Raw genomic sequence first — 14,904 nt, forward strand, 5'->3', positions numbered from 1 at the left:
CTAGAACTAACAACTAGAAAGTTTCGAGTTTAGCCGTGCGTCTGAAGAATATACCGAATGTTTCTAGTTCTAGGTCTAGTGTGTAGTCATAAATAAATGAATATAGAATACACGTCTCATTCTCTACAGTCTCAACTATTAGCATTTTTTCCCAAAAAATTTACTTCATGCCAAACCAAATATCCAACTTTTGATAGAAAACTAGTAGCAATCTAATCTGTCATCAAATTTTTCAAACATTCCTTACATGAAAATCAATTTACAGTATATACAGATCACAAACCCATTGTTACATCAATTTTTTCGTTCACAGACAACTCCGTGTCAAACCCGATACCCGATACATCAGAGGAATCTCAGATGTTGTCGCAGATACTCTATCCAGAACAAACATCGGATCTCTAAATTCATCTTATCCAGATTTTCTAACCCTTAGCAACGTTTAACTTGCTGACACAGACTTGTCAAAATTACTGAATAAACCATTTTCCAACAATCCTTCAAAATCTTATCGTTTCGAACATCTGAAGACGCACGGCTTAACCCGAAACTTTCTAGTTCTAGGTCTAGTGTTAATTCCAGTTTTACGCTAGCACTATAACTAGAACTAACAAAAGACCTAGAACTAGAATCATTCGGGTTTAGCCGTCTTGAGAGACGTGCGGCTAAACCCGAATGTTTCCAGTTCTACATCTAGTGTTAGTTCTAGTTTTAATTGTTATTTAGCATTAGATTGTGCTAGAACCAGAAACATTAAATCTAGTTTTAATTGTGATTCAGTTCTAGGTTGTTATATATTTTTATTGAACTAATACTAGACCTAGAACTAGAAACATTTGGGTTTAGCAGTACGTAAGACGTAAGACTGCTTGAACTAAAACTAGAACTAACACTAGACCTAGAAAAATTTTGGTTTAACCGTGCGTCCAGAAGCATAAATTGTTTCTAGTTCTAGGGTTTGTTCTAGTTTTAATTCCCATTCAGCGCTAGATTGCTCTATACTTTTATTGAACAGTAGAAATAACACTAGACCTGGGACTAGAAATATTCGAAATAGCATTAATGTTAGTTCAAGTTTTAGTTGTTACACAACGTTAGATTGTATATTTCTATTTTAACTAAAACTAGAAGTTTTAGAAGCCAAGATTTATTCAAAATATCACATTGCAATCAAGGGCATCGCCAGAGAGAGGTAGAGGAGGACCGCTGCCTCCCCCCAGATTCAAGAAAAATAAAATTGCAATACAATAAATATACATGTGGAGTACTGAACAACTATCGATTGGGATGCGATATTTTGATCAGGAAACCAAGGAAGTTCAAGAAGTATTGCTCGGATTCGTCAAGCTTCATGCTTTCGATGCAAAATGTATTGCAAAAGCAATAGATGAGTTTTTGGCAGAAGAAGATCTTGATGCAGACAAATGTGTTGGTTTAGGATTTGACGGTTGTTCAACGATGTCCGGGAAAGAAAGTGGTGTGCAAGAAATCCTACGCAGAAAATATAAAAAAGGTTTGTTCTTTCACTGCTCATCGCACAAATTAAATCTGATCATTAATGATCTAAATAGTCTGTCTGAAATCAAAGATATTATTATATTTTTTCAAGAATCAGTTTTGAGCCGCAAATTGATACCAAATATTTCCAGGCTTTGCGAAACAAGGTGGAGCGAGAAACACAGAAAAATATTTGAGTTTTTCAAGAGAATTTTTCTAATATAATGGAGGCCTCAGAAACCATCTCACGGGAAGGAAATAGTGCGACTAGAAAAAATGCTTATCAGCTCCATGCAGCAGCTTCTAGAGTTTCGTTTATTCTCAGCTTTATTTTGATAGCTAAATACTCGGCTATGATGTAAGCTGTGGTAAACGTGCTCCAATCCGTAGCTTTGGATGCAGTTAAGGTATCCCAGCACATTAGTAGCATTTTGTAATTGATAAAAAACCACCGTAACGATCCAGGAAACGTCACAGATGAAATTATTAGCGACGCTACTATCCTTGCAGAAACACTTGGACTGGGAGAAGACATGAAGTCAGTGCCCCGTATTATTAGGAGACAACAACATCGGAACAACTACCCAGAACCAAGCCCCTCAGAATTCTGGCGTAGGTCTTTAATAATGCCATACTTAGACTCCATTATTAATTCTCCTGAACTTCGCTTTCCTGAAGAAAATACCCCGTCATTTTCCTTATCTAAATTACACCTGGCTCAAATGTTAGACATATCCCTTGAAGACCTCGTAGAAGCTGGAGAAGTCTTTTCCCAATTTTACAATATATCAAATATCAACAACAAAATTGAACTATGGCAAAAACTATGGCTGACTCAAAAGAACTAAGTAAGTGTTGTGGATTGCATACAAGAAGCCGACATTTTTTTCCCTGAAACGAGAAAAGCCCTTATAATTTTGGCCACCTTACCCTGTACGACATATACTGTTGGACGATCTTTTAGCAGCTTGAGGAGAATAAAAACCTGGCTTAGAGGCACTATGGCAGAATGTCGTCTCAATGGTGTTGCCATGATGAGTGTATATAGGAAGCATATTTTTCAGAACTTTGAGGGTTTTATTAATAATCTGGTTGACCAATTCACTAAAAACCCACGAAAATTATGTTTTAAATAATTTGGTCAGTTTCCATTCCCAGCCCCCAGTTCCATTTTTTTTTGTCCTGCCCCCTCCCCGGCCCACTGCCTGGCGACGCCCTTGATTGCAATTAAATTATTGAGATACAAAAATAAATCTGTTTTCAATGTGAATATCAACCAAAGTAATAAACAATTTAAATGGATTTATGTGATTGTGGTCATAAATAAATGAATATGTTCTACATTCAGTCAATTTTTAAACGTGTTCAATAAAATAAAATGTATAAAGTATAATCTAAATCACTACAACACATATTTTTATTTCACAGTAATATATCTACTTTTTGAGATGAAATTTTTTATTAATGGGAATAATAATAATTTTAAGCACATTGAAACTTTAATATTATTGAATTTAGAAACAATTTTTTCAGTTTTAGTATCAAATTTTCATAATAATATAAAAATTATCTTCAAACTCCTCTTTGAGTTATGGATAACTTCTTTGATTCAATTATCTTCTAAAGTTCAATTCAAAAAATCATTACGGCTAGATTAATAGGAACAAAGACATTATCTTTATCACATTAAACTTGAATAAACTCGTTTTAAAATGGTTACTGTTACCTTAATTCAATTAAATCAATATTCATCATAACATCAATATCCCTGGTAGATACCTTGAAATCAAATCTGAAACGCTACTTTTTGATTTATACAACTATTAAACAACCATTTATATTGTGATATGATAATATTGATGTTTCCATAGATTCAATTTTTCGATTAACATAACCCCAATTTTTGACAGCTTATTAATTTTAATTAAAATCTATTTTGAAACCTCTCTATAAATAGTAAATAATACTCACATATTCCTTTTTTCTTGCTTTTAAAGTACTTTTTGTAACAATTTTACTTTTAGATTTTTTAAAGTTCTAAATTTAATTTGTTAATGGTTTTTCTTAAGTTTCTTCAAAATTCCCATTTTTTCCTAAAACAAAGTTTAATTACTATCAATTTAATCATTTTCTATAAATAATTATAAATTTAAATTCAGAAAATATTGTTCTATAACTTTTGATATTCCCTTTATAGCATTCTTTTGCTAAACCCTATACATTTTCAACCAACCAGTGACATCAATTAAACTCAAATTTTAAAAATGATTAAAGTAGGTGATGATAAGCACCTTCCAAATAACAAAATTAAAACGAATCAAGTTGCTAAAACAGTTGATTTTACCTCGTAAACACGTCCATCTTTGAAATTTACTCAAATTCTGCAAAAAACCGTTTCCAATTCAAGCAAGAATCTCTCAGAGTCTATTCCAAGATTCAATTAACTAAATTGGATGAGGTGAACATCCAAATATCGCGTCGCTGAAGTAATTCAATATTCCGATTTTACCAGTTCTCCGATTTCAATAGAAGACCAACAACCTAACCTACAAAATCAAACAAGATAAGTTTATTTATAATTTTTAAAATATAACATTATTCTTACTTACATATTTGATTATTAAGTTTATTCACTTAATCGAAATAGTGAAATAAGAGTTATTTGATTAAAATAATTCATTTTGTTAAACAGGTTATGTTTAGAAAGAACTAATGATGAAGTACCTCCACTGTTTAAATGAACCAAACGACGTTTTGGTCTAATTTTAAAAACTAAAAAGGAAATAAATAAATAAATTCCTTTTTAGTTTTTTTTGTAGTTATAAAGGTAAGTTATTGTTGATAGTTATTAATAAAAAAACAATTTTATTGACTGAACTTGTATTCAACCCTGAGAAATTTATTTTAAAGCTGCAATATTTTTAATTTATACACAATTCTAACTCTTATAATAATAATAACAATAAAAGTGATGGGTAAAGCTTTTTGTTGATCTACTCCCATTATTTTAATATCTAATATTATGCAGTACAACTTTGAGAAGAGTTCAAAACTTTTAAAATGTACTTTGACAGGTTATTTTCTGTAATTTATCGATGACTTCCTAGGCAAACTTTATCGAAGGCTTGAATCTGGTGAAATAGTGATGATCGGTGACTTTCTGTTTGTTACCTACTTTTATTCGGTTTACACAACGTTGATATCCTTCTATTCTGCGATCATCAACATCCTATTTTACTTTTCTTCTTAATATGTTTAATTTTTTGGTACTAGATTTCAAAATACGGGTGAATTGTGTTAATATCTTAGCAAATTGGACAGAGTCAATGATACTGAAAGCTTCGTAGATGTAAGATAACCCACGAAGATCTTAGGTGTCTCCAAACATTGTGCGGCAAGTGCGAGGCAGCAACACGCGCCGTTCGTTGGGTACAATTCTGCCTCGTTCAAGTTTGGACATATCAAAGAATGCTTGCGCGGCAGTGTTACGCAGCATATGAAAAATGTAAAAAGTTTAGGAGTGATAAATGATAATTTGCGCTGATGATATAGCTTGATGTCAAATATGCATTTAATACAGTTAGCTAAATCAATATTACAGAAACAATCGCTGAAAAAAGTGTACCATTTTGTCTAGTAAATATAATTAAAGCAATTTTGACGGAAAAGCGATGACGTCAATATAAATATAGTATTGACGTACGTTTGAGGTGATAAAATGAAGTGATACATGGATTTGTATTGGGACCAACCTTATGGAATACTTTGATCGCAGATGGAATAAATTAGAACATTCATACCAAGAGATAAGTATCTGAATGGCAAATAAAGAACATAAGTACGATTATAATGATAATTATAATTAACAATGAAATTTTTTTACACTGCTCTATCAATGATAATTTTGTTGTTTTAGGTTTATTGGATATAACTATAACCTTAAACACCAGTACCACTCGTAAAGATAATGCCACAAATGACGGCATCTTCAGAGAAAGATAGAACGGTACTATGCGGAGTGCAATGCACAATTATGAAGTTTATACAAGAAACTGGATATTACTGCAATAAACGCCAACAGAATTATTGCAGTAACTAGCGAGTATGCCTTCATTGAAATTATAGCAATAAAACAAAAAGCAGAAACCGGGAGAATGTAGCACGGAAGCTAGGAAAAAGTTGCCGAAGGAGTCACAGGAAAGGTAAAATAACTATCATGGATAAACTTGCGATTTAATCGGTTCGCTACAACACACAGTTCAAAAAGAAATCATGGAGTGTTTGGCTGGTATTGCCTGATGATTTACACCCCAGACCATATGATTTTTGTATGCTGCTGTTTTCTTATGATGAAGATTAAGATTTAGGAGATTACAAAAGCCTCATTATAGAATAATATACCATATTAATACAAACACGGACACTCAGATCCATACAAACACAGAACGTCATCATGGAAGATGGTGTATTGGAAAAACTAAACAGTTTTCATATTTGTAAATCGAGTTATGCGGGGATGGCACAGAAAATGTAGAAATAAATAGAAGTCTATCACATAAAGTGATAGACTTGACAGCTTCAAAAGAAAGATATTACATAAAATAGCGACATATACAACAGCGAAATATATCAGTTTTTCAAAAGTATCACCCTCTCACAATACAAAGGCCGAAGTGAAACGGGAAGCCGCGGAATAGCGCTTCATTTCTTTTCCTGTATACAATGACTCGTGTTCCACTGTCAACATATTTCTACTCCTACAACCGTGATGCAAGTAACTCTGCCTTTTGTTTCGATAGCTCAAATTACGGATCAAATCTCTCAGTTCACTTTCCTTCCATCACGAAATCATATCTGTCACTGATTGCCGGAGATGTAGTCAACTTTGCTGGGCATTTTCACTTACACCTTGATTAACTGACAATGTGTCATTCGTACGCGGAACTGGCTTGGACACGATGATATATCATGATATTTGTATCGTGCTAGTTTTCCTGCATTAAAACCAACGACGTGCATCATGCAAAAGTAGCAATCATCTACGTGATTTTTTGTTCTCTCCATAGCTTTGGCAATGAAAATGAAAAGTACACTTTTCCACCAAGTGACCACTTGTACAGCTTTGTTCTGCACGCATTACGAAACAACTTCGGCATCTAAGATTCTCACTGTCTGATATAGGAAAAAAAAATTTTTTTAGCGCATTTTTTATTATTTTGCCATTTGTACTGACATGTAGCTTCCGTAATCGTAACAAAAACATTTTGAATCCACTTTGCGAAGCGGTTACAACAATCACAACGTTTTGAATACAATTTGGTTTTAACTTAAACTCAAAAAGCATAGTACTCTTGACAAACAGATTGAAGATTTGGATTCAGCACATCAACTTGCTTTGAAAATAGTTTTCATCTGGTCGGGTCTTAAAGTTTATGTGAATATACAGACGCCACTACAGACATCACTATAAAATAATGACTGAAAACAATGACAATGTAATTTTTTTTTTCTGTGTATGAAAAATATTGTCTTATTGATTTTAGGATAAATAGAAATAAGAAAATACGTTTGCTTCAAGCTTATATCTGAATTAATTATTAAGATTCTAAATACTCCAAATATTTTTGTTGATAACATCAAGATCAAATCGGAACTTCCCGATTCGGAAATAAGCAAATCTCGTTCCACTCGGATGAATCCCGGGATGCCATTTGCAATTATAATCCGTTAACGTTGTCGTCCTACTTTAATTTCGTCAAGTTAAGTGGGACCAATTTGGTTGAGGGGAAGGAAAAGGGAGTTATGGCAACTTGCTGAAACGAGATGGGGAAGAGCGAAAATTAGATGTTTACGCAAGTAAGTCGTTTGACGGGAGTATACCCGCCGGAGGAGCAATTTTTTAACGTCAATTTCAAAGTACGAAGTAATAATTTTCTTGACAGCACAATTCTTTGTTTCAGAAATACAATTATTTCCATATCGAATTACTTTCTTTTTGATTTATCTAGTTTAAAATGAAAAATTCTCACCCTGTATTAAACTAATTAAGTTTGCAATTTATCACATTCGCAACATCGTTAATTCATTGGTTATTTACTTACACGAACACCTCGTACACATCCATCAAGTCTTGTGACGTGATAAGCAAGTAACGTGACAAATTTGAAGGTTAATAGGTTTACCCTGTTTAACCTTTAAAGGAGCATACGCATGTTATCATTTAAATTAAACAACTCAATCTTTCGCCCTTTTTTTTGACTAGATTGTTTGATAGTGGTAATAATAAAAATTTTGATGAAAGTAGTTTGAAAAGCTTCATCATGTGATTTGAAACGATTACGATTACGACCCAGTTTTATGTGGGATATAGTTTTATGAGTTTGGATGGAATAAAAGTGTGATAAGTCGAACGTGAGTAATCGGTGATAACGAAAGCTGCAATTTGTACCGTATTTTACGACATTTATGAAATAGTAAAGAAATAATAAAATAATTCTTATTGCTACTAAGTTTTTGGTAATACTAATAATAATTAACACGAATAATAATTAACTGAAATTGTAATTATCACGAATAATTAATTTAAGTTATCTGGTGTAATCAGGTAAATGTGGCTGGTTGATTTTCCAAACGAATTATGAACGGGATAATCGTGTTGTTTGTTAACCGTGTTTTGCTAGTTAGTTAAAGCGGACAAGAGATTACAGTTTACTAAAGTGTTCCTTTGAAAGAGAACGAACCAAAACTAATTAAACCCGGTGTTTTTAAATAGGTTCGAATTTATTTTTACTCCCAATTTGTTGAAAATTGCGTTAATTTCCTTTTTTAAATGTTGAAATTAATTAATTGTACTCATTTTAGGTTGCGTAATTTTGGATAATTAACCTCTGTGGGAATTAAATTTAAAAGGTGATTTATCGACTATTAATTACATGAACAGATGTTTCAATTAATTACAAACAGTTATTAAATATAGTTTATTAATTTATGAAAAGCATTGAGTATTTTGAGATACGTCAACATAAAATAAAAGCTAAACTCATAACAATATCTTCTTTTTAACGAAATCCGCCCGGCGACATTCAAAAGCACAGCTTTTTTTCACATTCAACTTCAATAGCTTTGTTGGAATATTTTTAAATCCCAGGGTGGTATATTTTTTTCCCCAAAAAAAAAACTCAATTCGTTAATAAAGCTCGCGTTGGAAGTTTTTGGGACTGGGTAAACGTCGGGCGAGAAAAGCTCGCCTCCGGGTGCTTTTCACGAATTCATTTGAACCCGTAGGTGGAATTTTAGGAAGAGCAAGCCCCTATGCGATGTGAAAACTCCGACGATACTACTAGAAACTTTTCGTTCCGGTCGATCGGACCTGATTGGGGATTTTATGACGTACTCGAATACCCGATGACCAATTCTATTTAATATTAGAAATTCTTGAGAGGTTTTCAACTGATCATAATTTCTTTCAAGTAAAACTAGAATTAATACTAGAACTATCATTAGAAGTAACATTAGATCTCAAACTTGAAGCTTTCGGGTTAAGCGTCTGAAGACGCTCTACCAAATCCGAAACTTTCTAGTTGTATAATAAGTTTAGTGGTAGTTCTAGTTTTAGCCGTGCGTCTCTTAAGACGGCTAAAGCCGAATGTTTTTAGGTTTGGTGTTAGTTCTATATTTAGTTCAATAAAAATATACAAACTGCTGAATAACAATTAAAACTAGAACTAACACTAGACCTAGAACTAGAAAGTTTCTTACTAGAAGTCTTGTCTTCAGACGCACGGCTAAACCCGAATGTTTCTAGTTCTAGTGTTGGTTCTAGTTTTAGCTCAATAAATATACATATCTAACGCTGAATAATAACTAAAACTACAGTGTGTTAATTAATTATCGTATCCGACGTCATCATTGCAAGTATGCAACCAATACTATGATATTGGAATGATGACGTCGGGTACGATAATTAATTAACACAGTGTAGAACTAGAACTAGAGCACTACAACTAACACTAAACCTAGAATTAGAATCATTCGAGTTTAGCCGTGCGTCTCTTAAGACGGCTAAACTCGAATGATTCTAGTTCTAGGTCTCGTGTTAGTTCTACTTTTAGTTCAATAGAAATATACAACAATCTAGAGCTGAATAACAATTAAAACTAGACCTAACACTAGAACTAGAAACATTTGGGTTTAGCCGTGCGTCTGAAGACTTACTTTTCCATGTTCTACAACATCATTTAACCCCTGTTGACATATAAATCTATAGCAACATTTAAGTTGTGCTCTCACTGCCAAAGAATACGGTACATTTTTCTTACAACGTAACCTTCTGGAATTAAATCACGGACAATAAATTTAAAATTTCATACAAAACATAACATTTCAGTCGCTGAAAATATTTAATAACCTTTATTTATATCCTATATTTAATATCCTTATATGTGCAGGAATATTTTTTTTGTATCGTTCATAGGAAAAATATTACACGCGTGAATTTAATAGATCAAGTGAAAAATATTTATCTTCAAAAAATTTAGTTAGTATCAGTGCCATATCATATCTAAATACCCCTCCAAATAAATCATGCATTATATTACTATACAAATTATTATAAACATAAAAATTGTTCAATTGATGCCAAATGCATTTTTCTTTTATACCTAATTTTTATTGTAAATGCACGTTATAATCTTGTTCCAGCCTTATACGATTATACGATCTACACATTCTCATGTACAAAATCTGCAGTAATTTGTTGCAGAGAAACTTTCACATAAACCCAGTATAGAATGTAAACCTAAGTTGTCACCTAGAAGCGACACAAAAATGAAATACACTGTTTTTGTTTCTTCTTTAATATTAAATCCAAGACCATCACTTTCTAACACTTTTATTCATGCAGTAGAGATGCAAATGTGCGCTCATTTCCACATACAACTCTATCATCGCTATAGAAAATTGAAGCCAAAAATAAATTATCAAGTCTATTAATAAATGATGGTGGTATGGTTGCAATAGTATAGTACACAGCTCCTATTTGATAAATGTTGGCTTTACTTTCTAAAGGGTTTTTCGGTTGGAAATCATCAAAATACAAGACTATTGGTAAAATAAGTTTATGTGGGTAATTTTTTATATTTTGATATACCGGGTGTCCCTCAGAAGTGGCTCACACCCATATTTTTTTTTATTATTAGTGATATAAGAAAACTATTTGGAATGCATAATTAGGCCGTTAAAATGGATTATTACGACATGAAATCATTCTCGTTGTGCTTCCGGTTATACCGGAAGTGAGTACTAATTTTGCTAATTTTTTAAATCTATAATTTTTTTTTCTTCAGTTGGATCGACAGCATAATTTCACATAACTTTTACTTAAAAAAATTTTCACGATTGCTTCTAATTTTTGAAAAAAACATTATTTTCGTTATTTTTTAGCGTTTTAGTATCTTTGGAAAATGTATTACAACTTTTGACGCATAGTAGCTAGGTTAATAGTATAAATTACGCTATGTTCCTCTTGATTTGCTATTTCTCGAGCAGTGATCACTGGTATGCTTCAGCCAGTGGTTCTTACGTTATCGTGTTTTTTTAATACAGTTAATCCAAATTATAATGTACAATGGACATTGTACATTGTCAGCTACAGATCATTTAGTGTAAAAGAACAAAAAATAAAGAAAAAAAATCAAAGATCAAAAATAATTCAATTAAACTTAATTGTTCTTAAATTAATTGTCTTAATTGTAACTTAATTGTCTTAAATGTTCTGTAGCTGATAGTAACTTACAATGTACAATGTCCATTGTATATTATAATTTGGATTGTTTACTTTATTTTGGTTAAAACCTTCCAGGTCATTTGACCTTACACCTTTAGATTCTTTCTTATGGGGCAAAATCAAAAATGAGGTGTATAATACGCCTGTAAGGTCTCGTGAGGCATTAGAAAATAAATTTTCTATTGCCTCACGCGTTTATTCGCGTTTTTCTTTTAAAACTAATTTAATACAACTGTTAACTTACACTATTATTAAAAAAGAACCACTGACTAAAGCAGTGATGAAATAGCAGTGATCACTGCTCGAGTAATAGTAAATCAAGAGGAACACAGCGTAATTTATACTATTAACCTAGCTACTATGCGTCAAAAGTTATAGTACATTTTCCGAAGGTACTAAAACGTTAAAAAACAATGAAAATAATTTTTTTTTCAAAAATTATAAACGATCGTGAAAATTTTTTCAAATAAAAGTTATGTGAAATTATGCTGTCTACCCAACTGAAGAAAAAAAAATTATAAATTTAAAAAAATAGCGAAATTAGTACTCACATCCGGTATAACCGGAAGTACAAAGTAAATGATTTCATGTCGTAATAATCCGTTTTAACGGCCTAATTATGCATTTCAAATCGTTTTCTTATATCACTAATAATAAAAAAAATATGGGGGTAAGCCACTTCTGAGGGACACCCGGTATAAAGCCATGCACTACATTTTGTAAAGGGCTTATGTTTTCAACAAAATTTCTAAGTAAGTCATTTTGATAAGTATCTATCGTATCATATACACTAGGTATTTCTAAAAAATATTTTAAATGGGCTTTTAATGCTACGATTTTTTAATAGCAATTCTCTCCATTGCGTCGCTTAGTATAGTAGAAACCACGAGAGCTGGCAGTGACAGATCGCTTAAAAATGGTATCAATCAAGATATGGACGTACGACTTAGATTATTTCACCACATACATTTAAATGTAGGTTATGTTAGTAATGGTCAAATATTGTCAAAGATATTATTTAATGATTTTCCTTTCAAAGAAAACATTTTTGGCTTGTGAAAACACTAACAGATTCATGACAACGCTCACAAGACGTTTCGATTTTAGGTTATAATTATAGAGTTAGAGAAGAAGAAGAGACTTAGAAGAACAGACGTACTTTTTCGACGTGGCCATTTGAATTGTACAGCAGACATATTAAACTAATGCTATCTCTTTCTAACACACATTACTCTCTAGCGGTTTGTGAACTACGTATGGCATTTGTAAGAGCGGAAAACGATGATTTATTGCCAGCTCTCGTGGCGTCTACTATATCAGGAAAACTATCTAAAATATATTCTGTAGGTCGAATAAAATATTGACCATCTTCAAAAAATTTTAATCGTTTATATTCTGTATCAAGATTTAAAAACGGATTTTCAATTAGTGTACTCATCTTATCTAAGAAACAAATATCGTTACTTGTTAAAAAAAATTCTCACAATCTTATGATTTTTTTAAAACATCAATAATAGGCAAATACAATGTATGAATGATACCTATAATACGTTGAATACTACTTCTTGGCAAAGACAAATCATCATACAATTTGGATATAAACAGTTGTAAAGCATTTTGATGAGCTTTGCTGAAATGTTTAAACAAGAAATTAGTATTGTGCTCTCCGTTGAGCGTTTCTTTTGTTTGAAAATCATTTTTGGCATCATCTTTCACATTATTTATATTATCTCTGCCATTTAATAGGTTTGCTGTAATTTTTGAACTAAAAACTGAAGTACAAGTAGATGTATTAGAGGAATGGACCAGCAATAATAGTGCTGGTATTAGTTCTAGTTTTAGTTCAATTAACAATATACATGAAAACTTTCGTACTTACACTATTCTTTTATTAACAATTTCTTTGGACTATGTATATATTACATAACTTTTTGAAAATTGTTTCAGATAGCTGATGCAAACCCATTCACCATGAGCTTTTTCAGCTCAATTCAAGAATATGTCAGTAATAGTGTGGCCGGTTTGTCTTTGAGTCCAAAAAGGTAAGTAAAAATTGTTGGTGATTCAAATTGTTTTCATCGCGAATCCTCTAACAATGCCGCGAGCTCCCGAAATATGAATGTAACGACGAGACGCCACGTCTTGAGGAAAGACTTTTTAGTTTAATTTTCCGCCTCTTTATTCCCAACCCGGCATTGTTCGCATGTTAATGAATTCCTACTGTGCAAGAATTCGCCGTTTTCAGTTTCCCGTCAAAACATCGCTCTATTGTTGTTGTGAACCTGTCTACATTCTTACAGGAATTCCTTTTTTATTTTAATACTTTAAAACTAAAAATAAAAAGATTGATGATAGATATTTTTGATGTAACCTCATATCATTAAAATTATTCATTGTATCTTTAAATCTAATTAATGTTACACAAAGTTTAACAAGGACTTTATTTTAGATGATTATTTAATATTCATAGACACCAAAAGCTCTGTGGTGAATTCTCTCGAGATAATTTCGCTATTTAAATTCTCTTTAGGTCGGCCTACTTGGAGGATTAATAGTCTCGAAGTTTCAAATAAAGTAAACTATTTCGAGCTTAACTAAAAATATTCGCATCCAATTTAAGCCCAACCCAAAAACCTTATCTTTTTTAACTTTCCCCTCGTTAATTAGGCATTCAAAAACAAGTTAGTGCCATTAAAGTATCTATTTACAAATCCCTATTCGAATTTTCACTGTGAATTAGTACTAAATTCAGCGAATTTATTAACCCCATCAAGATCAGATACACAACTGAACCGGTTGTGGGGACAACACGTTTCAGTTGACCGCACAAACTACAGACGTCGTGACGCCATCCGACGCCCGACATAAAATGCCATTTATCACGTTGCGTGAGCGTGTAAATTTTCGATTTTACCGCACGTTGATGTTGTATTCGGAAAGACATTGGGAGTTGCGTGTGCACATGTTTAAATAGGTTATAGGTTAATGAAACTCATATTGTAATATTCCTTCTTCGGATTTAGTTGAAAATAAGCTGCCTCATTTTACCAAATGATAATTTAATTTATATTGTATCCGCTTAACTTCTCACACAAAGTAAATTTTAAGGTACAATCGGGAGGTAGTAATTTTCTGTGGTCGTCGTTTAATTGCACGCGGACGTGTTAATTAATTAAAGTCGTAGACTAAGTACAACTGGGAAGTGAGGAAATGGAGGAAGAGCTTACGTAGTACGGCTTTCGTACAAGCAAAGCTTTTAGCTGGATACCTGTAAATTGATTGCATTCGGTTTAGTGTTAAATTCGTAGTACGAAGAATGAGATGTACTTAATTGAGATGGTTTCTAGATTTATTTCGGAATTTTGCACGACTATTATAAATCGTTTCAAAGAAGAGATTTTAAGATTTAAGAAGGAAGCTATTTTTCAAATTTCTCTATTAAAATAACTCCCTCTTCACCATTAACTTATCCAGCAACTTTCTAGTATCCATGAACATAGGAGTTTCTTTTTAGCAAAACTCTAAAAGAGACAACGAGTTTGGTTCGAAATCTTAATGATGGCTCTTTCTTCCATATTGATCGGAAAAGGGAAGTACATTAAACACACTCAACTATGGAATAT

At 32.3% G+C, this 14,904-nt stretch overlaps 1 protein-coding gene across 3 annotated transcripts in view; it reads left to right on the forward strand.

Annotated features, from left to right (window-relative positions):
- The window catches only part of LOC111414772 (BAI1 associated protein 3), a 99,519-nt gene that overhangs the window by 30,190 nt on the left and 54,425 nt on the right, over nt 1-14,904 (forward strand). Inside the window, exons 1-2 of one of the 3 annotated variants that reach the window (XM_071195175.1) lie at nt 4,252-4,324; nt 13,229-13,323. In XM_071195175.1, the coding sequence (XP_071051276.1) occupies nt 13,253-13,323 (71 nt within the window). In that variant the 5' untranslated portion in view covers nt 4,252-4,324; nt 13,229-13,252. Of the gene's footprint in view, nt 1-4,251; nt 4,325-7,113; nt 7,354-13,228; nt 13,324-14,904 lie in introns of those variants that run through there. The other 2 variants (XM_023046215.2, XM_023046216.2) reach the window with 2 other exon arrangements.

This window comes from Onthophagus taurus, chromosome 1 (assembly GCF_036711975.1).
Source record: "Onthophagus taurus isolate NC chromosome 1, IU_Otau_3.0, whole genome shotgun sequence".
Lineage (NCBI taxonomy): Eukaryota > Metazoa > Arthropoda > Insecta > Coleoptera > Scarabaeidae > Onthophagus > Onthophagus taurus.